General features: G+C 43.7%; 1 protein-coding gene across 1 annotated transcript; it reads right to left on the bottom strand.

The window, feature by feature from the left end:
- Positions 1-25095, bottom strand: CMTM6 (CKLF like MARVEL transmembrane domain containing 6). Its single transcript, XM_083578285.1, has 5 exons — positions 23496-25095; positions 19523-19677; positions 9892-10068; positions 8065-8163; positions 1-5537 (listed from the first exon to the last, which is right to left on the bottom strand). Exons 1-5 carry the CDS (start codon positions 23677-23679, stop codon positions 5394-5396), a joined length of 759 nt encoding a protein of 252 aa, XP_083434411.1. The 5' UTR covers positions 23680-25095; the 3' UTR covers positions 1-5393.
- Between the last annotated feature and the right edge of the window lie 660 nt (positions 25096-25755).

The raw sequence follows: 25755 nt of genomic DNA, 5'->3' as shown, positions 1-25755 counted from the left end.
TGCTTTCTACAACTTTTTAATAAAAACATAATTATTTCGTAATCAAGTGATTCCAATGAAGATAAAAAATAGGTAGTAGGCTACAATAGAGAAGGTAAAAAAATTGACATAGCATACAGTTTACAGTAAGAATCTATACAGTAACAGTTTAGGCAAGAGTTGGTTTGTCATTACACATTTCCAAAGTGAAGACAATGCTATAATTCACAGTTCAAAATCACCCAAACCTTTTTCACAAAGCATATGCTGTTAGAAAAGTTTGCACCTAGCCTACATTTAAAAACCCCATTATAAATAATTTCTCAAAAGCGCTGAGTGTCTTCCCATCTTCACAGTGGGCCATTCTTCAAAGCATTTCCTGTATTATGGATGGAATGTATGTGATTATACAGGGGCTGAGATCCAAAGAACAGCACCCTTCTGTGTGTCCTAGGCACCATTAAGCTTATCCAAACAGTGGCTCTTAGTGTCATGTGGGAAACCACTTCCGAAACTAAGGGGACTTTCCTACTTTCTCTCCTGGGAGAATGAGGATCTGCTGTATGAAACAGGGAAAGTTAAAAAAGAATCCTACCAAGTGTGCTCATGCGCTTGGCGGTGCCACAAGTAGTTGTTTCGATCTTGACCTGTGCCCCTTCTACTCAAGGACACCGCAAACACAATGAGTTGGATCCAGTCAGCCAGCCTTCCTTTAGGCGAGGGGCAGCTGACATTTTTTGGGGGCTGACGGCTGCATTGAGCCAAGATTAATTTTTTAAGTGAAAATGTTTTGGAGGGGTCTAGAGGCCACCAAAAAACCTTTTGATGTCATGGCGTCATAGAGGTGGGTCCATAGGTAAAGGTAAAGGGAACCCTGACCATTAGGTCCAGTCGTGGCCGACTCTGGGGTTGCGGCGCTCATCTCGCTTTACTGGCCAAGGGAGCCGGCGTACAGCTTCCGGGTCATGTGGCCAGCATGACTAAGCCGCTTCTGGCAAAGCAGAGCAGTGCACGGAAATGCCGTTTACCTTCCCGCTGGAGCGGTACCTATTTATCTACTTGCACTTTGACGTGCTTTTGAACTGCTTGGCTGACAGGAGCTGGGACCGAGCAATGGGAGAAGTCCATTTTTAATTTTTTAAAAAAATAATTAAAAGGGTTAATATTTGGTGGATCCTAGGGGATCACAAAAGACAGCTTGGGAGAGGCTGGAAACAGCCCATGAGTTAGCTACCCCTGCTTTAGTCCTACGTAAATCTATGCAACAAGTTACTCACTACTTAACAAGTCATTTGATTTAAATGGGACTAAAGTGTGGCAAGCAGTCTGGATCAAACACAGTATGTTCAAAGGCTTTCGGTCTTATGGTGCTGAACTATTGGTATAAAAAGGAGAACACTGAATGGGGAGAGTGATTGTTCTGAGCCACCAAGGAGTGTGTTTGTGTGCACATGCACATTAAGGACGGAAACTTAGAAGGCCGCATGATCAAAATCTGCATAAGATTTTGAAGCAGAAAGTGCAGTAATAAAAACTGGCAATTCCAATTTAATCCCAAAACAGCTTCACGCACACTGGAAATAAGCTAGTGTATTTCCAGAGACACCACAGTAAGTTGCTTAGCGGTGCAACCTTCAACAGATTTACTTGAAATTAAGACCCACTGGATCCATTCACATGAGCAAGATTTCAGCAAGTCTAATGTAGTATCTGGATTCTTTAAGCAGCAACAAAATTAAGAATGATAAAATGTTATCAACTTGGAATGAATATGATATGGGGGCAATGGGGGAGGGGACGGGAACACAGAGGGGTTTTTTTGGGGGGGGGAACCCAGGTCATTACCATTTGTGCTGAAGGAAGTGAGAACAGTCCCGTAAATAAATATCTCTTTAGTTCACCTCTTAATAGTTCATCTATCCACAGATATTTTAAAGTTCTAACACTCAAAACTTGGGGGAGCGGGGGGGGGGGTGTGACACTAGCTTCCTGTCTACAAGTGAATATTTCCAAACCTACATTGTTAAGCAGTAGTTGCTGTGTACCTTTTCTTCTATGCGAATTCAGCCTGAACAAACAAGAGGCTCTAAGCCGTCGCATTTTCTGGCATTGCCCAGCTATGTGGAAAGATTACCAGTCTAGCTTGCTTGAGGTGGTGCCAATTAGGGCATCTCATATTTCACTGTTTTGCAGAAACTTACTATGACAGCAAACAGAAATCTACAGCACAACCCTATGCAAATTTACTCAGAAGCAGGCTCCACTGCGTTCAGTAGGGTTTACTCCCAGGTAATTGGGTACAGAATTGCAGCCCTAGTTTCCCTTTATATGTTTAGTAGAAACAAGCTGCCTCCTAATAGCTTTCACAATTCTTCCCCCCAAAAACCCATCGTTTAGGGCACCCGGGAACTATACAAAGCAAGCGGCATAATTGCATCCCAGCCCCTCAAGATAACTCCCAACAACACAAACGTCGGAAAGGGAATATTTGACAAATGAAGCTTGAGGTCAGTTGCCTGTAACTCTTTGCTCAAAGACAATTCCAATTTATACATGAGAGATTGTGCAGGCTAGAGCTATCAATGGCTACCAACCCTGACAGTTAAGTTCTCCCTCCACTGTCAGAGGCATTTTGCATCTTTATGCCAGTTGCTGGAAACAGAAGAGGAGAGAGCTGTAATGCTCAGATCCTGCTTGTGGGCTTCTCATTGGTAAAAAGGTAAAGGACCCCTGGACAGTTAAGCCCAGTCAAATGTGACTATGGGGTGCAGCGCTCATCTCGCTTTCGGGCCAAGGGAGCCAGCGTTTGTCCACAGACAGTTTTCCGGGTCATGTGGCCAGCATGACTAAGCCGCTACTGGCGCACAGAGGACCGTGACGAGTGCCAGAGTGCACGGAAACGCCATTCACCTTCCTGCCGCAGCCATACCTATTTATCTACTTGCACTGGTGTGCTTTCGAACTGCTAGGTTGGCAGGAGCTGGGACAGAGCAACGGGAGCTCGCTCCGTCATGGGGATTCGAACTGCCGACCTTCCGATTGGCAAGCCCAAGAGGCTCAGTGGTTTAGACCACAGTGCCACCTGTGTCTAGTTGCTACTGTGAGAACAGGATGCTGGACTAGATGGGCTACTGGTCTGATACAGAAGGTGGTTCTTATATGTTCCTATTTCACTGTACAACCCAAATGCTCTTCCTTTAAAAACAAGAAGTCCTATTCTATTCAAAAAATACCACAAATATGTCACAACAGCATCCCCTTTCTACTTTCAAGGCTGCATCAATGTGCAAAACATGCAGGCTCTGTCCTGGCAGAGTAGGGCGTGTGTGGGAGGAGTTGTATTAGCATTTCACACCGGGAAGATGTGGAAACCTCACCAGGTTACAGTCATACCTTCAAAGTCGAACGGAATCCGTTCCAGAAGTCCATTTGACTTCCAAAACATTTGAAAACCAAAGCGAGGCTTCTGATTGGCTGCAGGAAGCTCCTGCAACCAATCAGAAGCTGCGGCAGCCCTGTTGGAAGTTTGGCTTCCAAAAGAACGTTTGAAAACCGGAACAGTCACTTCCAGGTTTCGACTGTTCGGGAGCCAAAACGTTCGAGAACTAGGCTATTCGACTTCCAAGGTACGACTGCATTGCCTCGCTAGCTGTCACATGTAGGCTGATTTTTATTATTATTATTATTATTATTATTATTATTTATTATTACTTGCAAAACAAACAAAAGCCAGGACGCCTCAGAACATTTCACTGCATTCTTTTCCCTATATGGGCATTATGTGTGGTCTGCTCGGAGACTCCCTAAATGAAGTCACATTTCTGGGCTTTGATCATCATGCACCACCTTGACTATAATTCCTTCTACACATCAATGAAACTCTTGGGAGTCAATGTGGGCTGCAACACCTTGAGCAGCAGCTATTGGTTAACTTCCTGTCACCAACAGCACACCCACCCCTGCCCCAAAGTCTTCCACAGTCTGCAATATTTCATTCATAAACAGGAGAAGCTGCACACGCAATTGACTACACAAAATAAATAGCCCGAAAGCATCACACTATTAAATGTTTTATGAATAAGATTGGAGGCGACAAGTGTTACTCTTTATACTTCCTCAACACATGAGCCAAGCCCTTTTTATATTAATACAATCTCCTTTTAAAATTTCAGGCAGCTTGTTACAGTTTTAAAGTTGTTTCCTCTTGGCTGACTGCTTCTTTGTGTCTGCTTAAAATTGTAACAGCTCTTTCAGAGTCCTGAACACACAGCGAATGCAGATGCCTACATACTGCGTTGTACATAATTTAAACCTGGACTTAAAAGACACACAAGCAGACAGAAATAAAATAAGCTGTATGTACTGCTATGTTACAAAATGGTATAAGACCATATGGACAGTATCGATTATTACTATCATGAAAAATCATATACATCAATAGCAACATGAATTAGGCAGTCAGAAAAAAAAAACCACCCACACATGCCAGGGAATCCCATGATTTTCACATGTATAAAAAAAATATTTAGAGGGGAAAAACCTTCAGTAGATAATGCTACTCCCCAATGGGGTCAGAATGCTGATTAACTATTGGGGTGGGAATCAAATCAAACAACTGTAATCCTGTATAGAGGACACTCTATGCTGCAACACTATGTTGCAGGCACCTGGCTACATTATAAAAACCTTATTCTCAAAATGACAGCAGTAAAAACCCAAAGTTTATGGGCAGGGAGATGAACATGATTTTAAGAGGGGGAAACAATGATCCCCTAGGTAAAGAATTGGGACCACGTCCTGGGGTGTGTGTGTGTGTGTGCGTGTGTGTGTGTGTAAGAGAGAGAGAGCCTACTGATTTTCACACGAGGATATTCCATAGGCCACACAATATCTAATTTCCTGTCTTTATTTCTCAATTTCCTATTTTTCCTATATAAAAACATGAAATGTATCCCTTCTGCAATTAATATGGGGAGAAACCTCCCACTGTCCCTTTCTCTTCAGCTATCATCCCATCCCCTTCATTACTGGGGCCTTTTCCGTACGAAACTAATTTTATTCTGAACTTGAACCATTTTTCACCTGTCGAAAATTTTCTTCTGGAAGAAGCAAAACCCAATTATTTCATGATCCTATCGCAAGTTTCCCTTGCTTACCGGTGATGTACAGTCACATACAAATGAGTGTGCAATTGCATAAAATCGAGTGCTTATTGGAGTGTGTGGGGGGAAAAAGAAGCCCACAATTCTCGAACTATTTATGTGTGGGAACTGTGCAAAGACGCAGCACTAGGACGGCGAGTTGAAAACTGAAACGGAATTTAACTATCTGGGCATTCTTTAAAAGGCAGAATCATTCCAGCTTCACTCGGCATCTGATAATAACAATAAGGGACGGTTTAAACCTCAGACTTGCTAGTTATTCAGTGGCTGATTCTCTGTCGGATTCAGTGTATTGGCTGGGTTTTCTGTCTTTCTCTCTTCTTTTGCCTTACGCCTCTTCAGATACATCAGAACAGCGTCCACACAAAACGTTATCGTTGCGAGAAAGCCAAATACCTGTTAAACAAAGTGTGAGAAGAGTCTATATATATAAATAAACTTCAATTCAGATTCAAAAGTATACAAGAATAGTCTGATTATCTCCAGGTACATTTTCCTGTTGGTCTCTATAAAAAAAGGGATGGGATTTCTGGGCCTGATGACTCTTCCCCTGCTCAGAAACACCCCTCCCTGGCCCTCCTAAAGTGCTTTGGCCTGGCTGAACTGTGCCCTTCAACTCTGATAATGCTTGCCTAGATGAAGGATAGAGAGGGATGTGTGAGTTTCTACCAGTCACCTGTGCAAAACATAAAGCATTCATTGCTCCACCCACTTTGGCTCTGGCTCCACCCACCACGGACACATGGGCCACCAAAACGTTGCCCAGAAAAGGATGTAGCCCTTTCCCCAACCCTGCTATAAAACTTGCCAATGACGAATGCTGAAAGGCACTTTGCGGCTTTTGAAAAATGGAAGTTTTTGGAACTACTGCCAATAGGCAGTGCAAACTAAGAGATGAGATGAGAGCAGGAGGCCCGGTAAGACATCCAGGAACAAAACAAGAGGAAACTGGCTGGTCCATATATCTCCAATCCCTAATAAAAGGATCATAAATGTAAGCTGGTGCCATTTTAACTGTTTGTTTTTTTTTACAAGACCACCTGCAATGAAGGTAGATCTCTCACACAGTGAGCCCCAAGTACAGCACAGGTTTCTCCCCTTAGATTCAGAGACTACATGCTTGCCCCATCTCACTGAAATTTATTAGGCCTACTAAGTCACAGTTTTGTGGCAGCCCCAGCTTTGGCAATCCCTACACAGCCTTATGTTGCACTGTCTGATGAAGTGTGATCTGCAGAAAAGTGTGCGGCTCTACACTACTGTAATGACGTTGTGCCATTTGGAAGCTCTTTTCCAAATGCAAACACTACTAACTGTTGGCTATTTGCAGTTTAGTAGCACTGCAGAGAGCTTGCTGGGGAGACCATGCATAACAAGGAACTCAAAAATATCTTAAACAAGGTTTTAGTAACAAAACAAAAACTCCTTTTACACTAAAGATAACAACAAACCAGACCCAACCACCAACCCATCCCCCAGGGTAATGAGGGAGCTAGGTGCTGCTCCTTATATACTATGCCCAAATGCTGACACAGCTTAATTAACACAACCTAGCAGCACCTGCTATGTTTCACAACTGTAAGACTGGGTCTTGTTATTTGCCCTGGCCCTGGCCGTTAAAGACATGCACAACTTGTGAAGCAATAATGAACCTTCACATTTTAAAGTGACCATTCAACACTAACTTCCTAAAGCAGGGTACCAACATCGCACCCTCCAACTCACCAGCACAGTGCATCTGGCGTATGTTGAGCTAGTCTGAAAACATTGGGGCTTGGTTATTTTTGCTACTGCAGTGCTGCATTTCCACTTGTATTTATTTCCTCAAGTGCATTCTGTGCTTCTGCCAGTGTACCTCCCTTCAACACATTGTTTCATTTGGTTTATTTCCTAGCTTTTCACAGTGCAGCACCCGTCAAAAGCTTTGGGCATCCTGTCTGCATTATCATCTTCTCATGAATACTTGGCTATGATAATGATATGCACTTTGGGGGCAAGCTTATTTTTAAAAGCGTGGTACAGCAGTCTGGCACACCTCCAGATGGGTGTGCACCGGTTGTGGGCTGTAGGAAATTATTAAGAAGAAGAAAGGGGAAGAAAAAGGAAAGTGCATAAGAACATCAAGGCTAAACAGTTTATTTAAATGGCAAGAGGAACTAGGAGGGAATGACCTGGTAGAAAATTTATAACTAGCACAACCTTTGTTCAAATGGGAACCATCAGTAGCACTGAAGGGAAATCATGGCAATTGTAATAAGTATTCTCAGAGGTCCTCATTTTAGCACAAGAAAACAACTGGGATCAGACATGGTGTTGTGGTGCAGGCTGTACAAAACAACTAGTGGTATTCATCATTTCCCACACAAAATCAAGATGGGGTGAATTTTCCCCGAGCATCAACAAGCCCCAATCTAGACTTTAGGATGTCTTAAGAAATCCCTGCCCAAATCTTAAGTTGTCAGCCCTGGATAACGTAACTCATAAAATGACCTGAGGCACTGATATTTTTCTTTTGTTACTAGATCCCCTGTAGGAAGAAAGGGTGCAGAGAGCAAGAATAACCCATCTTTATCAAAAGACAAGTATGTAGTGAATACCAAATTTAAAAATAACACCAAGACTACCCAGATGGACAAGATGCGCAAGAGTTTTTCTTCCCAAATGGGCCAATAATCAGAGGCTTCGGGCAGAGGGGAAGCCACATGCGAGGAATGAAGCAATTTTCAATTGACTCTTAAAAGTTATTCCGCAGCAACTTTTTCACTAGGTCTTAACAGCCCCAGTAGCAGCAGCATCCTACTGCGTTCTTTTTGCATCACCTGTGCCACATCTTCCTATGCATACAGAATGGAAGGCCTGAAAATGCAAAACTGATTCCACACATGAGATATTGAACACAAATAATGAGGAGAAAAGTACTTACAATAGCAGCGGTTTCAGGGGGTGTATTATCGTTGGTTGCAGCAAACACAATTGAAGCTAGTAGGAAAAAGACCGCCACTATTGAAACAATCAAGAAATCCTACAAAAGAAAAAAAAGTGAAAGGTAACTTCAGAATTATTATTTATTCTTTGTTTTTTTGCTCCTTTTTCCTAGCACACAATAAAAATTATAACGCATAAAAATATTTCTATAATCTAGTACTACTGCACTTTTGATGCACGAAATGCCTCATCCTTTATCTTGTTGTCCCTCAAAGATACCTGCCAAGGGAGATCAGCAATATTCCCATTTTACAGATGGAAAGTGAAGTTGGGAGCTAATGGCTTGCTCCGGGCAACTCAGTACATTTGTGGCTGAGTGGAATTTGAAACTGCATTCACCCAGCTCAAAGTGTGCCACTGCGACCAGTTTGCCATGCTTGCTTTCAAAGTAAAGCCCCTCTTGCCCTCCAACTATTTTAACTATAAATGCTCAACATAATTTCTTCTACCAACTACAAAGGTAAATATAGACACCAAAACCAAGCTGAGAAAATTAGGAAGCAAAAACTTCAGTGCTGATGGTATTCATTAGGAAAATGTCAAAAGGAAGCTTGGATGTGAAAAATGTGTACTAGTGATGCATGGTAGTAAAGGATACTACTAAAGGCTACTAAGATGCTTTAAATGCATCTTAACTGGTAACCTCTGGAGATATAAAAAGCTTTTGCAAACCCATGCAAACAAAGGAACATGACACATGCTTGGCTTGTAAAGTAGAGAGTAGAGAACCTTAGGTACGGGTCGCGAAATGAAATGCCTGCTTCCCAGACCATACCCCCCGTCCTCTCTAGTTTTCCTGCCCGCCTTTGGGGCTTTTGCCTGGTTGGAATGTGTCTTTGAACTGTAACAATAATGCTTCTTGCTTGCATGAATGAAGGGTGGCGGTGTGTGCATTAGAAGCCCCTGGAATATCGCCTACTATGCAAAGGCCACATCGGTTGCTCCACCCACAGTTGTCTCTAGCCACGCCATCCGCTAACATGTAGCTCCTGGAAGATTAACCCAGAAAGCGAAGTGGTCCTTGATTTGAAAAAGGACCCCCACCCTTAATATAGGCACTGCTACACATCTTGCCTGGGACGCAGGTGGCGCTGTGATCTAAACCACTGAGCCTAGAGCTTGCTGATCAGAAGGTTGGCGGTTCGAATCCCCGTGACTGGGTGAATTCCCATTGCTCGGTCCCAGCTCCTGCCAACCTAGCAGTTTGAAAGCACACCAAAAAGTGCAAGTAGATAAATAGGTACTGCTCCGGCGGGAAGGTAAATGGCATTTCCGTGTGCTGCTCTAGTTTCACCAGAAGCAGCTTAGTCATGCTGGCCACATGACCCGGAAAAACTGTCTGCGGACAAATGTCGGCTCCCTCGGCCAGTAAAGCGAGATGAGTGCCACAACCTCAGAGTTGTTCTCGACTGGACTTAACTGTCAGGGGTCCTTTACCTTTACCTTTACACATCTCGCCTAGTCGTCCTAGCAGCGTCATTGTTTCACAGGCAACCCCCTAGGGTGGTGGCAATAGACCCTGTAAACATAAGCTGCCATCACTGTTCCTTGTCGGACAGGTTCTATGCCCTGCCCAGCAGCTGACATTCTCAGTAAATTAGCATGACATGTTTAAGTTGCCAATACAGGTTTGGATTTTCCTAACTGCAACTTTTCCAGGCTCCTCCAAGCGCTGAAGCAAGGCCGTGTTGACTAATTCTGAGCATGCCTATGGATGTTAAAAATTATGATATTCATAACATATATAAAAAGCGGCTCCCTTTACCACAGTTGCTACTTTCTCCTTCCCTGTCCTCTCGTACAAAGAAGTGCAATATGTAACCAGGATCGGGATATTCAAGAGGAAGGCACTGCAGCTGACAAATTCAAAGAAGTAAAGGCCACCGCAACTGCTGCAATGTTGCACGATTTCTTCACACAAGAAGGCTAGGAAGGACAGGACCTGTTGGAGAAGAAGAAGAAGAAAACCACTGGCTGTTAGAACATCCCTTCAGCAGGAAGGCAGTTACCACGACTCAAGCACTATGTTTATGAAAGCACTTTTAAGATCCAGAATGCTTTACAATCTTATCTCCTGCAACCTTGTGAGAAATGTTCTTTAAAAGTTCCCATTTCACAGGACTTTAGCTGAACCAGAGACATTTGAGTCACACACACTAGCATGCTTCTCGTTTGCATTAAAGCGTCCATTTCCCCGGCAACTGTAGGGGCAAACTGCAAAGTACCTCAAAGGTGCAGAAAACTAAATATGATGGCATGTGATTGCAATGCATGTTCTTGGGAATAAGAATCTCCACTGCAGGCAATTCTTGGTCTGAAGACTATTTTGACAATCTTTATAAGTCACGGGAGAGTTTCTAAGATTCCCTGCTTTATCTGAAAACAAAGGAAAATGACGTTCATGTGTCTTTCCAAGAACACTTGGGTAATGCCACACTGCTCCAGATTCTCATTTCCAGAAGTCAGCTGCATATGAATTCTTCCACTTATTGTCTATCTCACTGCAGTCCATTTCCTGACTGCCTCTTGCCTTCGTCTCTCAATTGCTGAGGGAACAGGGGACAATATGACTCCTGCTTTGTTTTACTGTCAGTTTTTGCACTCTTTGTTTAAATACCAGCAATCACTGCTGCACAACAACAAAAAGAAGCACGTATAAATTGTCCAACAGCTCTGCCTCAAAACAGATTTACTGTAGGTGATTAAATCCAAGCCTACACAGAAATAACATCAATTGGCCTTGCACAATAAATGTGCAAAGTAATCTGGAATCTGGTGAAATTCTAGAATGGATCAATTCCTTCTACTTGACACATATTTCAATGGCACAGAAGAGGGCATGAAAATATCCATATCCAATTTCTACTAAGCATCAAGTTTGTAGTATCAAAGTAAAATACTCCAGCATAGGACTGACATTTTCCCAGCCCTGATTAGTGATGCTATGACTGAAGCAACAGCAGATATTCTCAAGAAATCAATGCACATGGATGTTTGCTCTCAACTGTTCTTCCTAGAATGCAAGCTTCCAATTTCTTGCTTGTTAACATGGCTGAAAATTAGCAGCAGCAGTGATATAATTAATACACGTACATAGAAATGGAACTGATGAAGAAGCCTCATGCACATGACCAATTTTATTGGTTCCAACTCTTGACAAGTTATCAGAGCTGTCTGAGTACGCATCAGTACAGATCCTTCCTCCAGCAGTATACTTGGAGGCTGCCAAAACTACCTGCCAACTGTAAGCTCAATTAAGCTTGTGAAAAGCACAGATGCTCACTACTAGGCTCTTCCAGCTAAAAACTCAGCTGTCATGTATATTATCCACCTACCAGCTGAGCACTGCCTCACAAAGAGCCAGGGCTCAGTTGTAAAGTACAAGCTTGAAATGCAAAAGGTCAAAGCTTCAATCTCTGGTATGCCCATGTAGGGCTGGGAGAGGTGCTGGTCGTACCCTGGTGAGCTGTTGTCAGTCCATGTGAATGATACAATGCTAGATAGACCAGTGGCTTGACTTCATATGGCACAGCTTCCTATATTCTTCTCCAGTATGCCAAGCCCATGCTTGATGTACAGTTCTCTGTAGTCAAGCTTTGGCTTTGAAAGGGCTAGTGAGAAGTACAATATCTACCAATTCCTGCTAGGAAGCAGTGATACGGCCACACATCACCATACACCCATGTGTATGACGCAGAAAATTTATTTCCTGGTGATATGCAAACAGTATTGGTTACAGAAATGCATTTGCATGTACCACGGCTATACTGTGTGCAAAACCAGTAACACTTTCATACCACCAGATAAGAAGTGATTACACCATATACAGTGTCAACGGCTTTTCCTCCCTGGTAGTATTTAATCTTGTAATTTAGAACATAATTTCTGCTTGCGAAATCAAAGCAAAAACCCAAGAAGTCATCAACAACCAAAGATTGTTGGGAGACAGTCCTGTTGACAGATAGTGTCACCCAATGTAGAATCACAGAATCGTAGAGTTGGAAAGGATCCCGAGGGTCATCTTGTCCAGCCCCCTGCAATGCAGGAATCTCAGCTAAAGCATCCATGGCTTAAAAACCTCGATGCAGCATCCTGTAGGGACAAAGAAATATAGGGACAATATTCCACACTTAGGAAGTTTGCACCTAGGAGGCCTTGAGTGACAAACTGCCCAGTGTAACTAATTGGCTGAGTTGCTGCTAGTTAGGAAGGTGTTCTTAACACCTTTAGGAGCCAGGAGATTAGGCTGGGTAGGTGTTAATTTTAAAAAAATTGCTTGGTCTATTACTGCTAGCTGGAGTATGGTCTGCTCAGAGCATTGTGAACTGTGGGGCGAGTTCTGTAGTTTGGTTGATTGGAAGTAAGGGCAACCAGAGAGGCTGTAAGTTTTAAAGTGACATACCCTGGAAGGTGGGGATGCGGGTGGCGCTGTGGGTTAAACCACAGAGCCTAGGACTTGCTGATCAGAAGGTCAGCGGTTCGAATCCCTGCGACGGGGTGAGCTCCCGTTGCTCGGTCCCTGCTCCTGCCAACCTAGCAGTTTGAAAGCACGTCAAAGTGCAAGTAGATAAATAAGTACTGCTCCGGCGGGAAGGTAAACGGCGTTTCCGTGCGCTGCTCTGGTTCGCCAGAAGTGGCTTAGTCATGCTGGCCACATGACCCGGAAGCTGTACGCCGGCTCCCTCGGCCAATAAAGCGAGATGAGCGCCGCAACCCCAGAGTTGGCCACGACTGGACCTAATGGTCAGGGGTCCCTTTACCTTTACCTTTACCCTGGAAGGTAGACATACACTGCTTTATACAGTGTATATGTCATGGAAAACAAAAAAGATTTTTCCTTACAGTCTGTGTCCAAAGGTAGCAAATACTTTGCATTTCATGGTGAAATGACCGCGGCTTTCCTGCACTAAATAAAAAAATCAAAGTGAACACAAAGTTTAAATCTGAAACCACCACAGTATTGTGGGATTATTGGTTTCTTAAGTCATTTTGATTCTGGTATCTTACTGTAATGGGAAATATTCCATTCTCTCAAATGTAATTTTTTTAAAAAACACAAATCTAACAGATGGCTTTCCCCTTTCAAAGTGGGCTGTTCACTTTCATTTATTTACCTTGTAAGTCCTCACATTTGGGAAATGACCGCCATCTACCAATTTCCTCAAAAAGGCAGCTATATTGAGACCATGCAAGTTTATTTAATATTGAAGCCACAGAAAGAGGGACATGCAGAAACATCACGGCAGTGTGGCGGCAAATGCACTAAGCAAGACCAGGAAGAAGGGTGTGGGGTGGGAGAAAAAGAGATGCATTGTGTAAGCCGCTTAGTTAGAAAACACCAGAATGAACTGGTCTCTTAAATTGCCTAATAACCACATTGCAAAATGAACCACATGCCAACACTATTTATCTACAAACAATTGCTGGTGGACAAAACAGGACAGCAAAGAGTCACCAGCAACCAATTGTTCAGAAGCCAACAAACCAAATTCAAGTTATGAATGCTGCACAGAGCTGAGGAAGCGGTTCAAAATTTTAGGCACCAGAACCACATTTTTAGGAAGCAAGTAGGTCAGGCACTTAGTATATTTCTACACTGGGGGACAAGGATGGGCTGCATTTGCCCTGTACATAAAAGGGTTTGTGTTAATATATTTAGGGTGTGGAACCTCAACAGAAAAGGGTCATAGCTTTCTTCAGAGCTCCTGAAATGTTAACGTATGGTATTAAGTTGCTTCACACAGGTAAAACAACTAGCTTCTTCATCACAAAAGCAACCAAGACTCAACCAAAAACTCTATTGTGTCAAACAAGTGTGCTTATCACTTGAGAGCTACAAACTCAGGAGAGATGTCTGGCCTGGGAAACAAGTCACTTGGAGGAATAGTCCTGGAATATGTGGGGTTGGATTTGCCTTTTGATTTGCCTGGATTTGGGGTGCATGGGAGCCTGGTGTTTTGAAGTTTAAAATAAGTGTCCTTTGAGACACACCTGAAATCCCCAGAGCTGGAAACTATCATTTGTACCGCGCTGTGTAGCCTAGTGCTTCATGACAACTGGGAACTTCCCAGATGATATCCAATCCCTACCCTCCCAGCTATGGTCTCAAGGGTGGAGTCTTGCTGCACAGGAACAAAATCATGTGGTACAGCAATAGCTTTCCTATTATTTCCAATATTCACTTATGGAAGCCTTCTAATCTAGCCTGGTTTCAGAACTGGATCAGTCTTGGTTGACCTGCCAGATTACCCTTATTATAGAAGGCAACAGATGGGGAAGGGAGTGGAACACTTCTTTATCCTCCAGTGGCTTTTGATACCATTGACCCTGGTATCTTACTGAACCAGCTTCTAGATCAGACATAGGCAAACTCCAGATGTTTGGGACTACAATTCCCATAATCCCTGACCACTGGTCCTGTTAGCTAGGGATGATGGGAGTTGTAGTCCCAAACATCTGGAGGGCCAGAGTTTGCCTATGCCTGTTCTAGATCTATCCCTGTGACCAGAGGCCCAAGTGGCCATGGTGACTAAAAGCGTCTTCCATCAGCTTCAGCTGGTGGGATAACCTGGCACCAGTAGCCCAAGCACTGGTTACCAGTTGGGATTGCTCAGTCAGTAGAGCATGTGTCTCTTAATCTTGCATTGCACAGGGTTGGACCAGATTACCCTTGTGGTCCCTTCCAACACTAGAATTCTATGAAGACTAGATTACTGTAACTCTGTGTGGAGCTGTCCTTAAAAGTAGGTTTGGAAACTGCAGGAACTGCAAAATGCAGTAGATGAGGAGGGCAATCTTAATGCAAGCATGTGTTATCATTTCTGAAAGAACTGCACCAGCTGCCAATTTATCACCAAGCCAAAGTATGAAGTTCTTTTGTTTAAAGCCGTAAACAATTTGGGAGCTGGATATTTGAAAGAACAACTTCTCCTATACAGACCTGTCCTTATTGAGTTACAAAACATACTTAACATATCACGATTTCGGGGTGGGGAGAATATTAGAGCAGTTCACAACAATTATATATACAATAAAAGCCACATAAAACTATTGTTGCAGATTACTAGCTAGCTATTACAGAATTATTATTTTTTTCCTTAACTGATGGTGGTATTAAAAAGTTTTCATCAAATATTTAAAGATGAATGCAGAAGACGTGTACTTAATCTCTCCTGGAATAGCATTCCACACAAATATGCTAAGATCTCTGCATGAGGCCCTCTTGGTAGAAAACCCTGGGGAGGAGCTGTTCCACTTTGGTGCACCCAGCCTTTGTTGGATCACCTCCCCTCTAAAGCATTTTGATGTGCTTTTGATGATTGCTAAAGACCCTTCTGTTCACACAGGTATTTGCAGGCTGTGTTAGTGTAGTATCTGGGTGGTCTGCTGTAGATTGTAGTGGTTCAATTAAGGCTGGTATCAAAATGTTTTAAATTCATAGAATCTTAGAACCTTCTGGCTGTTCCCTCGCTGCAAGAAGCCAAGTTACAGGGAACCATGCAGAGCAGAGGGCCTTCTCGGTAGTGGCACCTGCCCTGTGGAACGCCCTCCCACAGATGTCAAAGAGAAAAACAACTACCAGACTTTTAGAAGACATCTGAAGGCAGCCCTGTTTAGGGAAGCTTTTAATGTTTAACAGACCACTGTATTTTAATACTTTGTTGGAAGCCACCCAGAGTGGCTGGGGAAACCCAGCCAGATGGGCGGGGTATATATATTTATTTATTATTATTAACATGAGGCTCAAAGCCATGACCCAGTGATTAATAGTATCATGCTCTACTGACTAAGCTATAGCTATATAAAATACAGAAATTACTGTGCTGGCCTGGAGTTGAAGCAGAATGCATTTCCCCTGTGACAAAAAGTGTATCAAGTGATGAGGAAATCTGCTTTACTTGTATCAGAAGTGCTGCCTTGAAAAGAAACATCTAGATCACTCCCAACTTAGATACTAATTTTAGTAAAGACAAAAACTGTAGTAAGTAGCATCTTCCAAAGAGTGTAGCCATATTAGTCAGTAGCCATGAAAACTATGTAGAGATTTGTGGCAATTTAAAGGCTAATAGATTCATTCTAGCATAAAAGTCTGTGGAATAGAAAGGACTTCATTAGATACAAGAGGTGTTATCTTTAGTTGGCAGGTGCATTAGGCATGCTTGTGTGCATATATAATATAATATATATGGGAGGGGGACAATGTACAGTCGTACCTTGGTTGTTGAACGCCCCAGAACTCATACATTTCAGCTCCCAAACGATCGAAAGCCGGAAGTGAGTGTTTCGAACGATTTTTGGAAGCCGAACGTCCGGAGCGGCTTCCCATTGGCTGCACGATGCTCCTGTGGTCAATTGGAAGCCGTGGCTTGGTTTTCGAACAGCTCCAGAAGTCGAATGGACTCCCGAAACGCATTCTGTTCGAGAACCAAGGTACGACTGTATATGTGTGTCTTATACCTGCCATCTGATGAAAACAGTTCCTGCATCTGGTGAAGTGGATGGACTCACTCTAGTCCACAAAAGCTTATGCCATCATAAACGAACCTTTAAGGTGCCACAAGGCTATGCTGCACATAGGAAGAGTAGCAATTAAGAAATCAAGCACTACTGCGGGAACAAAAAACAAAAAATTCATTGTGGCTTTCATACAGACCATGCTACATGTCTACCGGACATTTCAGGTGGGGAAATGCATGCTAGTGGGGAGGGCTTTAAAAATCTCCCAGCTTTCCATGCTGTGCTTTGAACAGCATACCACTCTCTGAGATTCAGCTAGGGATGGAGCAAGCAATCCCAAGCAGGCAAATATGTCAGGGGCTGCTTTGCCCCGTATCTCCTGTGTAAATTAAGCTGCAGCCTAACTGTTTCTGGTGAGGGTGTATTCATTGGGGAGGGGGCAGTGTAAACCTTCATTTCCTGCCCTTCCACTGACTCCTATGGGGCGAATATAGTTATACCTGCATTCCTGAGCTCTGTGTGTAATGGATTAGGATGCAGCAGAATTTTGCTTATCCCTCTCCCTGCCCACAATATGCCAGTTCCCTGGATCTTGATATACAACTTATTGCTCTCTACACATAACTTCCACTGGTTTAACTTCCGTCAGCAGGGTTTCCGCTCACCCAGTGTAAGTAGATACACCATGTAAGTTATTTATTATTGAGGTCAGCTCGGCCAGGGCAGGGGGGAACGGACGGGCACCATATCCTAACCTCCCCAGCCACCATAGACGGGGGTTACAATTCCTCTGCAAGGCTGCAGCCCCACATAAGCTTATGTAAGAGTAAGTCCCACTCAGCTCAGTGGCACCTGCCTCTGGTTAGCCAATTAGAGTAGTGCACTGTAATACTATTGTTTTTGGGTATGTAAGCGATTTCTAGAATTATTTTATCATAGGAGTACCATGAAAATGTAAAAGACACACACACATTGGACATAATATTCACATATTTGGGGAGGTGTTTTTTTTGCTGTGATCCTACTGTATGTGCATTCAATTACAAATGCAGTGCAAACAAAGGGAATTTAAGTCAAAATGATATTTTGAATCCACCTGCCTAGAAGGATATAAGCCTCAGTTCCCACACATTTTAAACTGTGTTATAGATATTCACACTTGCACACCAAGGAGCATGAGGGGGAACTAAGGGTTTCTGGTAAGGAAAGAACACACTGTATGTTAGAAGACCTGCTTTGCGCGCAGAAAGTCACCAGGTTCAATCCCTGGTATTTCCATGTGGGGCTAGACAAAACACTTCTTCTGAATCCCTTCAGAGCCACTACCGATCAGTAAAGAACAATGAGAGACATACCAAGCCAGAGCAATGGGCCCAAGGCAGTTTCTTCTGCTCTTAAAAAGCACCAAATTAAGCCACCTGCGTTTAGGTGACAAATATAACTTCTGCTCATACAGCCGTGTTTCCTCATTATCAAATCAACAACACACTTACATGTGAACCCTATATGAAAGGTGCCCAGGCTAGCTCAGTTGGTCAGAGCATGGTGCTGATAAAGTCAAGGTTGCAGGTTTGATTCCTGTATGGAACAGCTGCATATTCCTGCATTGCAGGCGGTTGGACTAGATGATCCTCAGGGTTCCTTGCAACCCTACAATTCTATGACTCTCTGATTCTACTGCTGCTCAAGTTGGTAGAGCATGAGACTCTTAACCTAAGGGACGCGAGTTCAAGCCCCACGTTGGGCAGAAAGATTCCTGCATTGAAGGGGGTTGGGTTAGATGGCCCTTGAGGTCCCTACCAACACTGCAATTCTATGACCCTATAGATGTGTGTTTGTATGAAAGGTGCCACACTACACTCCTCCCTAGGCATAACTGGGGGGGGGCAGCTGCCCCTCCCCGATTCAATAAATAGAAATACTTAACTAACTGACCAATCACATCACAGATAGCTCCATTCTGCTCCCCCTAAAATAAATCGAGGCTGTGCCTATGCATCCTGCCCCCCCAGCCCTGTGCCCCAATAGGAGAGTTTGCCCAGTGTTTCTCAAACCTGGGTGTTGTTGGACTACAATTCCCATCATCCCTAGCTAGCAGGTCCACCAGCCCAAGATGATGAGAGTTGTAGTCCAACGACGGCGGGAGGACACCCCCACCCCCACCCCGTTTGAGAAACACTGGGCAAACGTGTTGCACTACAACTCCCATCATCCCTAGCTAGCAGGTCCAGCGGTAAGGGATGATGGGAGTTGTAGTCTAACAACGGCAGAAGACCCCCCCCTTTGAGAAACCCTTCATGTTGCACTACAACTCCCATCATCCCTAGCTAGCGGGTCCAGAGGCCAGGGATGACGGGAGTTGTAGTCCAACGACAGCGGGAGGACCTCCCTTTAAGAAACACCAGGCAAACTTGTTGCACTACAACTCCCATCATCCCTACCTAGCAGGTCCAGCGGCCGGGGATGATGGGAGTTGTAGTCCAACGACAGCCAGCGCCCCGAGATGAGAAACAATGGCCTGAGCGTTTGCGGGTTCCCCTTCCAAGCACGCCCCGAGGACCCTAAAACTCTGGCAGCGAGCGAGCCAAGGGCGGAGCTCGGAGGACGCCAAGCGCCAGGGCCGCTCTCCCTTCCTCGTCCGAGGCGAAGAAAGCGGCACCTGCTGCTGCAGCGCCGCCACGAGGCCGGGCGGACTCTCCTCTCGGCTCCGCTGCAAGACCCGAGCTTGGGAGGCGGGCTGAGAGGCCGGCTAGTAGTCCCGAAGCCCCTCACGGAGGCTGCTGTGGGCCTGGCCGTGCTCGGCTCCCTCCCTTTCCCCAGTGTGTTGTGTGTGTTTAATCCCCGCCCTCCGTCCCTCAGCCTCGGCTAGGCGGGAAAGAAGCCCTGGCTGAGGGGAAAGGGAAGAGGAGGGCCGCCATCCCGCCCTCCCTCCGACTCACCAGCTGCGAGGCCTTCAGCGCCAGCCGCCGCGCTCCCAAGTTGTCGGCGGTGCAGCCGGTGCAGCGGGGGCCTTTCCCCGGCGGCTGCTCGGCGGGGACGGTGGTGTCGGCGTAGACCGGCGCCCCGTTCTCCATGGCCGCGAAGGGAGTAGGCCCTGCGAGGAAAACGAAAGGGAAAGGCGGCCTCCGCTTCAGCTTCAGGGGGAGTTGTCCCCAGACAGGGCCGGGCGCCAAGGCCTGGAGGAAGGAGGAGGAGGAGGAGGGCCGTCGAAATTTCCCCGCCTTTTTTCTTCTCCTCTCGCGGAAGGAGGTGAATCCGGTCGCCTATCAGGAGAAACGGGGCCTTTGCCTCAAGACCCGGCGGCCAAATTCACCTCACGCCGTTTCACCTTGTTCATTTATTGCCCAGAAGTATTGAGGAGCAGGCTCCAAGCGCCGCCCTCTTGCCGTTGGCAAGTCCTCCCTGCATGCCGAATAAATTGCCTTTTTTTTTTCTTTCCCAAGAGACGAACCCGCCAAATAAGTTGCATTATTAACATAAAACTGCAAAGCCCAGCTGCCACATAATAGGCAGCTTTTCTTAGTTCCTCTGAACTCTTCATCAGGCTAGATGTTAAGCATAGGGAGGGGGGGAAGAGAGGAAAAGGCTGGATTTTGGTATTGAGGCCATTATAGCTGTTTTGGTCAAAAAATCATTTTTGTTGCTTAGTCTTAGAAGGGGTGTGGCTTGTGTTCAAGAAGCCTCACACTTAATAATTCTTCCACTACATTTATTGCTTGTAATTCACAGTTTCCACCCCACACTGACCGCCAGAGCAAAGGTATTTTTAAAATGGATAGAGCAGGTTATGTAAGTAATGGCAAAGTGTGTTTCAAAGGACAGACGGTACACACCGCTAAAAAAAAGGGTGTTGCTAATAATAATAATATTTATTTATTTATACCCCGCCCATCTGGCTGGGTTTCCCCAGCCACTCTGGGCTGCTCCCAACCGAAAATTAAAAGCACGGTAAAATATCAAACATTAAAAATGTCTGAAGAGATTTGAGCCCCTGCATTTGGCAAAATAGAGCTCTATCCCCACAGTACCCACAAAAAAAGTTAAGCAGCAAATGTCTCCAATGAAACAGCAACAATTCTATATTTCTAGCCACTATCAGAACTTATGCCTCCTATTGACATTGCAGTTTAACATGACTCTTCCTTTTTCCATTTCATAGAATTGTTGAATCTGAAGGGATCCCAAGGGCCATCTAGTCCAACCCCCCCTGCAGTGCAGGAATCTTTATGCCCAATGTGTGGCTCAAACCCAAGACCCTGAGATTAAGAGTCTCTTTAAGGGACCCCCTCAGGCAATGGCTATTTCTGCCAGTGTAGCTAAGCCTCATGCACAGAAAACCTGGGTGGGAAGCCTGGGCTCTCCATATGTTGTGATCTCCAACTCCCATAATCATCCTGGAACACTGACCATGCTAGTTGAGGCTGACAGGAAGAGAAAGTCCAATAACCAGTGTTTCCACCTCCTGCTTTAAGAGGTGGCACAGATGTTAAAGAGGGTAAGGGCTCCAGATGACCTGTTTATTGTGTGTACTTCTGTACAATAGAGTGTTGAACTTTTGGAGCTGGCAGACTCGGATTTTAGTTCTACTGGTTCACCTTGAGCAAAGCGCTCTTGCACTTATTACTCAAACCAAAAGCCTCATTAATTTCAATGTGATTTACTTTCAGGTAAATATGTGCAGAACTGTAGCACTAGAAGATTAGTGTCATGCATCACAAAGCTATGGGGATCAATGCATCCTTCCAACTCTCACAATTATATTTGAATCCTGAAAACATGCTGCAGGAAACCTAATCTACATTTTTTGACCTTTACTATTTTTTTCTTTAAGCCTACTCAAAAGTGTGCTACCTCCCCCTTGTGGACATCTATATGAAGTACCAACACATTTTCTTTCTATATTTTAATGTATGTCAATTGATACCCTAGGGCAGGGGCTGTCAACCTGGTCCCTACCATCCACTAGTGGGTGTTTCAGGATTCTAGGTGGGCAGTAGGGGATTCTACGGCACAAGTTGAATCCTCTTTCCATCGAGCACTGGTGGGCGGTAAGGAAATTTTGCCATCAAGAAAAATGTATTAGTGGGCAGTAGGTATAAAAAGGTTGAGTACCCCTGCCCTAGGGACGCGGGTGGCACTGTGGGGAAAACCTCAGCGCCTAGGACTTGCTGATTGTCAGGTCGGCGGTTCAAAGCCCCGCGGCGGGGTGCGCTCCCGTTGCTCGGTCCCAGCGCCTGCCAACCTAGCAGTTCGAAAGCACCCTCGGGTGCAAGTAGATAAATAGGGACCGCTTACTAGCGGGAAGGTAAACAGCGTTTCCGTGTGCTGCGCTGGCTCGCCAGATGCAGCTTGTCACACTGGCCACGTGACCCGGAAGTGTCTTCGGACAGCGCTGGCCCCCGGGCAGGGGTACCTTTACCTTTTACCTTTACCCCTGCCCTAAGGGGTATGGGGCACCAGGCCAAAATGTACAAGAGAAGACTGAACTTGTACATAAAGACAGTAAAGCAAGTGGTAACACCTTCCGTGTAGTTATCTCTCATACTATCTGAGCAGCTTATTTTTGTGTGGAAGTTGTTGCAACATTGGGTCAAAATGGAAATCGCAGGATGTTTAAGAAATAAATGCAGAAACTTGCTGCAAACAGAGGAAAAAGTTGTTTAACACACACACCCCTTGAGTGGGGGATGTGTGTGCATGGGTTTCCTCCAGCCTCAATACTAGGTAAGAAACTCTTGTTTAGCATTATTTTAAATTTACATTCCCTTTCTTGATAGGGTCTAGTGTAAACAAGGAGATGACAAGTGCGTGAGAGAAGAATAAAATATTAAGTCATGATATCTGCCAGAGAGCTCAAATTAATTTTAGAGTCATTACATGATTTAGGAATATAAACTAATGACTAAGGCTGTAATCCTATACCTTAGCAGTGGGCCTCCAGCCCATGGGTCTAATTAAGTCTGCCAGCCCATCTCCACCAAGCCACACTAGCTGCCTTACATTTGGTGCCATATATGATGATAGCAATGAGACAGAAAAGATGCAGCTGGACCAAAACTTCAGGCACAGCTGACCCGCAGTGGCTACAAAGCCCTGTGCAAAGCAGATTGTCAGGTCTTGTGGAGCTCCATGCACAGTGCTTTGCGAGACTCAACAATTTGCAGGCTGTACCTTTGCCTGCATGGCTTGATTTCAAACCATGAACAGTAATTGGGCACTGCAGGTAATTCTAAGAAAACGTCATTCTGAGTACAGAATATGCTTTGGGGGAAATTCCAGTAGTTAAAGAAATACTAATTCAGATGTTATTTGTCGAGTGCATTTTCTGTTACTAAGTAGTATGTCACACTGTTTCTGAATTTATGTATATATTTATGCAACAACTATGGTTTAATGCAAATTATTAGTGTGCCAGTTCATGGTGCTCAATAACTCCAAGGGTAATATTCCCCACTCCTCCTCCTGCTGTGCCATAGACAAAACAAGCCAGGTCTGCTTATCATGTCATCCAAACCCAAGCTAGTTTGTTTTCCCGAAATAAATCATGAGCAGCAAGCTAATAACAAACCTTGTTTACCTCTCATGACTTATTGGGGGTGGGTGGGGGACAGAACTCAAGCCCAAGATCAGACAAGTCAGACACCTGCTTGTTTCGTCCACAGTGCAAGAGGAGAAAGGGATGAGTTATGGGAATTTCTGAGCAGTGTGTACGTTAAGCTATGGTTTAATGTTATGTACAAAAAGTTGGAAGGGAGTTTCGTGTCAGTACATCAGTAAGGGGGGGGAACCACTTGTATGTTTTTCACCTTGCAAAATATGGACCTAAATTTTCCTGTACTTTTTATACAATGCAAGATGCTAATGATAACGAGTAAAAAAAACACTGAATGCAACAGTTAGACTCCAGCCTACCTGAAAAGATGCTTCTGCCATTATATCTCACTGTGATCTTTGATTCTGAACTATTTGACACAAACCACGTGCAAAATTCAAATGAAGAGGGAATGGATAATGACATTTTCAGTGATGGTTCCACAATTATATTTTCCCCTGGTAGCTCCACAATCATCTCTTTCCCTGGTAGCTCCACAATCATCTCTTTCTCTGGAAGGCAGATAGAGCACAATCTAAAACTATGCTAGGCTTGACCAGCACTTAGTGTAGACAATTAAGCTTAATATATTTTACATTTGTACGCTACCCATTCTTTTACTCATTTCATGATGTTGCTATCTGCGTCATGCTCCCTCATTATTTCATCCCCTCCAGCTTCTTGTGTAGGATTGGTAGCTGACAAAGTAAAAGTGCTTCTGGCACCTTTTTGTCCTTTCAAAGCTTTTATTGCTATTAAAAATGCACTTTACACCAGCAGAGAGAAATGTATCTGCCTATACTTTTGTGTGCAAGAGGGATACTTTCTTATGAACTCCACAGTGTGTAATATATATCTTAAATCATTTGTTTAGTGTCTTTAGATAAGCCATTTCATATATTATTATGTGAACAGTAAAGATACCTTCTACAACGCGTAAGAATTACAAAAATATTAAACAAACAATTCAACTCTAGGATACAAAGTAACTGAAATAAAGATACGTTACTTACCGCATCAGTAGCATATACTCATGCACATCTTAAATATACTCAAATAGTTCGCTGTGTTACATAGTAGTAATCTGTTCAAAAGTACAATTTGTGCCATGCATGTGATTGGAAATGAAAAGCTTTGTAGAGTTGCTCCTTTCATACAGTTGCTCCTCGTCATGTTAAGCATTCAGTCAAGAAAGTTAGATCTAAATGATGTAAAATACTACAACCATCAAGTAGTTGTGGAATTCCTTAAGGTCTCAGAAAGGAACTTTTTTTGAGGGGGGGGCAGAATTTCAATCCAGAGCACTTTACATTGATAAAACTATTCTTTAAAAAAATAACAATAATATGGGAAATGCAAAGAAGAATGCCCCAAAGTAGACTACTAACTTTTCAAGCAACGTTGGCCCAAGAATGTAGACGTTCTACACTAGAGAAGTTTCCTATTTTCTGGAAGTTTTAAAAGCAGCACTTTCAAGTTTGCTATACTGTTCACATATTCATGTTTATTTTCTGTTCAAAGAAACAAGCTCAAAGTATTCATAAACACATGGATCTACTTACAGATCATTGCCAGTCTATGTGCAAGAGTGTTTTGGACTTGTTTCTTTATTCAGCATCCTTACATGCTACATGGCTTTTGAAAGTGAGGGGAATTGCAAAAGCTGTTGCATATGCCATCATGGCTGAGTGTTTGAAGGAGGGGGTGGAATCTACTGAGGACACACAAGACTGTGGACAATTCTAAAGTAGCTGTATGGCTCCCAACCCATGTATACCTTAATGAAAACTACCAGTTAACTGCTCATTGTCATAAAGTGTAGGGTCTTGTGGCAAAGGTTCTGCTCTGAAAGCAAACAGAATCTAACCTTTATGAATTACAGCATTTCATTTGCAATTACATCTATGCATTTGACAGGCGTTTGTTAGAAATTCTGGTTTGGAGTCCAATGATTGGCCTGGAAGCGTCAAAGGCTGCAGAATCATTAAGGATAAGCAGGTACTAACCTAATCAGTTTCTTGGTGTGAGACAATTGGGAGTCCTATAAGAGAACAGTTTTGTTTTGTTAAAGGAAGAAATATTACTTTGAGCAAGAAACAGTGAATACAGCACTGTCTTACAGAAGTATTAACACTTGTTTAACTGATCCGGAAGACAGCTTATTTAAGAGGTACGTGTGAAACAGATGTAGGCTTTATCAAAGGCAAAAATCAGCATGGCCTTTTGTTAAATGTATTGAGAAACAACGTAGATCTTTGTAAGCCACTTTGAGGGTTTTGTTTTTTTTACAATCAAGTAGTGTATAAATTTTATGAAATAAATAAAATATATGTTGAGAAGAAATTGCTTGATTATGGATAACTAATATACCCTTAAAAATGAAAAGTATGGTAGGTCTATTGTACATATATATCTGCAGGTGATTATACTGTTTAATTTGAGAGCAACCTTTGCTATTTTCAACATACATCCATGCTCCAAAAAGGTTTTCCAGCAAATTTAGTTTCAGGACCTTCTCCAGTTAGACTGGAAACATTTATTATTAAATTCCAAAATTTATGCAGCTTTAAGCCTAGTAAT

This window comes from Podarcis filfolensis, assembly GCF_964270895.1.
Source record: "Podarcis filfolensis genome assembly, chromosome: 12".
NCBI lineage: Eukaryota > Metazoa > Chordata > Lepidosauria > Squamata > Lacertidae > Podarcis > Podarcis filfolensis.
This window is presented reverse-complemented; position numbering and strand designations above follow the sequence as displayed.

Bases quoted from the DNA above. Each gene is read 5' to 3' on its own strand.
- CMTM6 (XM_083578285.1), bottom strand. From the start codon at position 23,679: ATGATTGTGGAGCTACCAGGGAAAGAGATGATTGTGGAGCTACCAGGG. The intron at 19,678-23,495 runs GTAGGCTGGAGT...TTTTCCTCGCAG, and splicing joins TGGCAGAAGCATCTTTTCAG to GGCCTACTCCCTTCGCGGCC. The intron at 8,164-9,891 runs GTAAAGGGAGCC...TTTCTTTTGTAG, and splicing joins AGGAGAAAGTAGCAACTGTG to GATTTCTTGATTGTTTCAAT.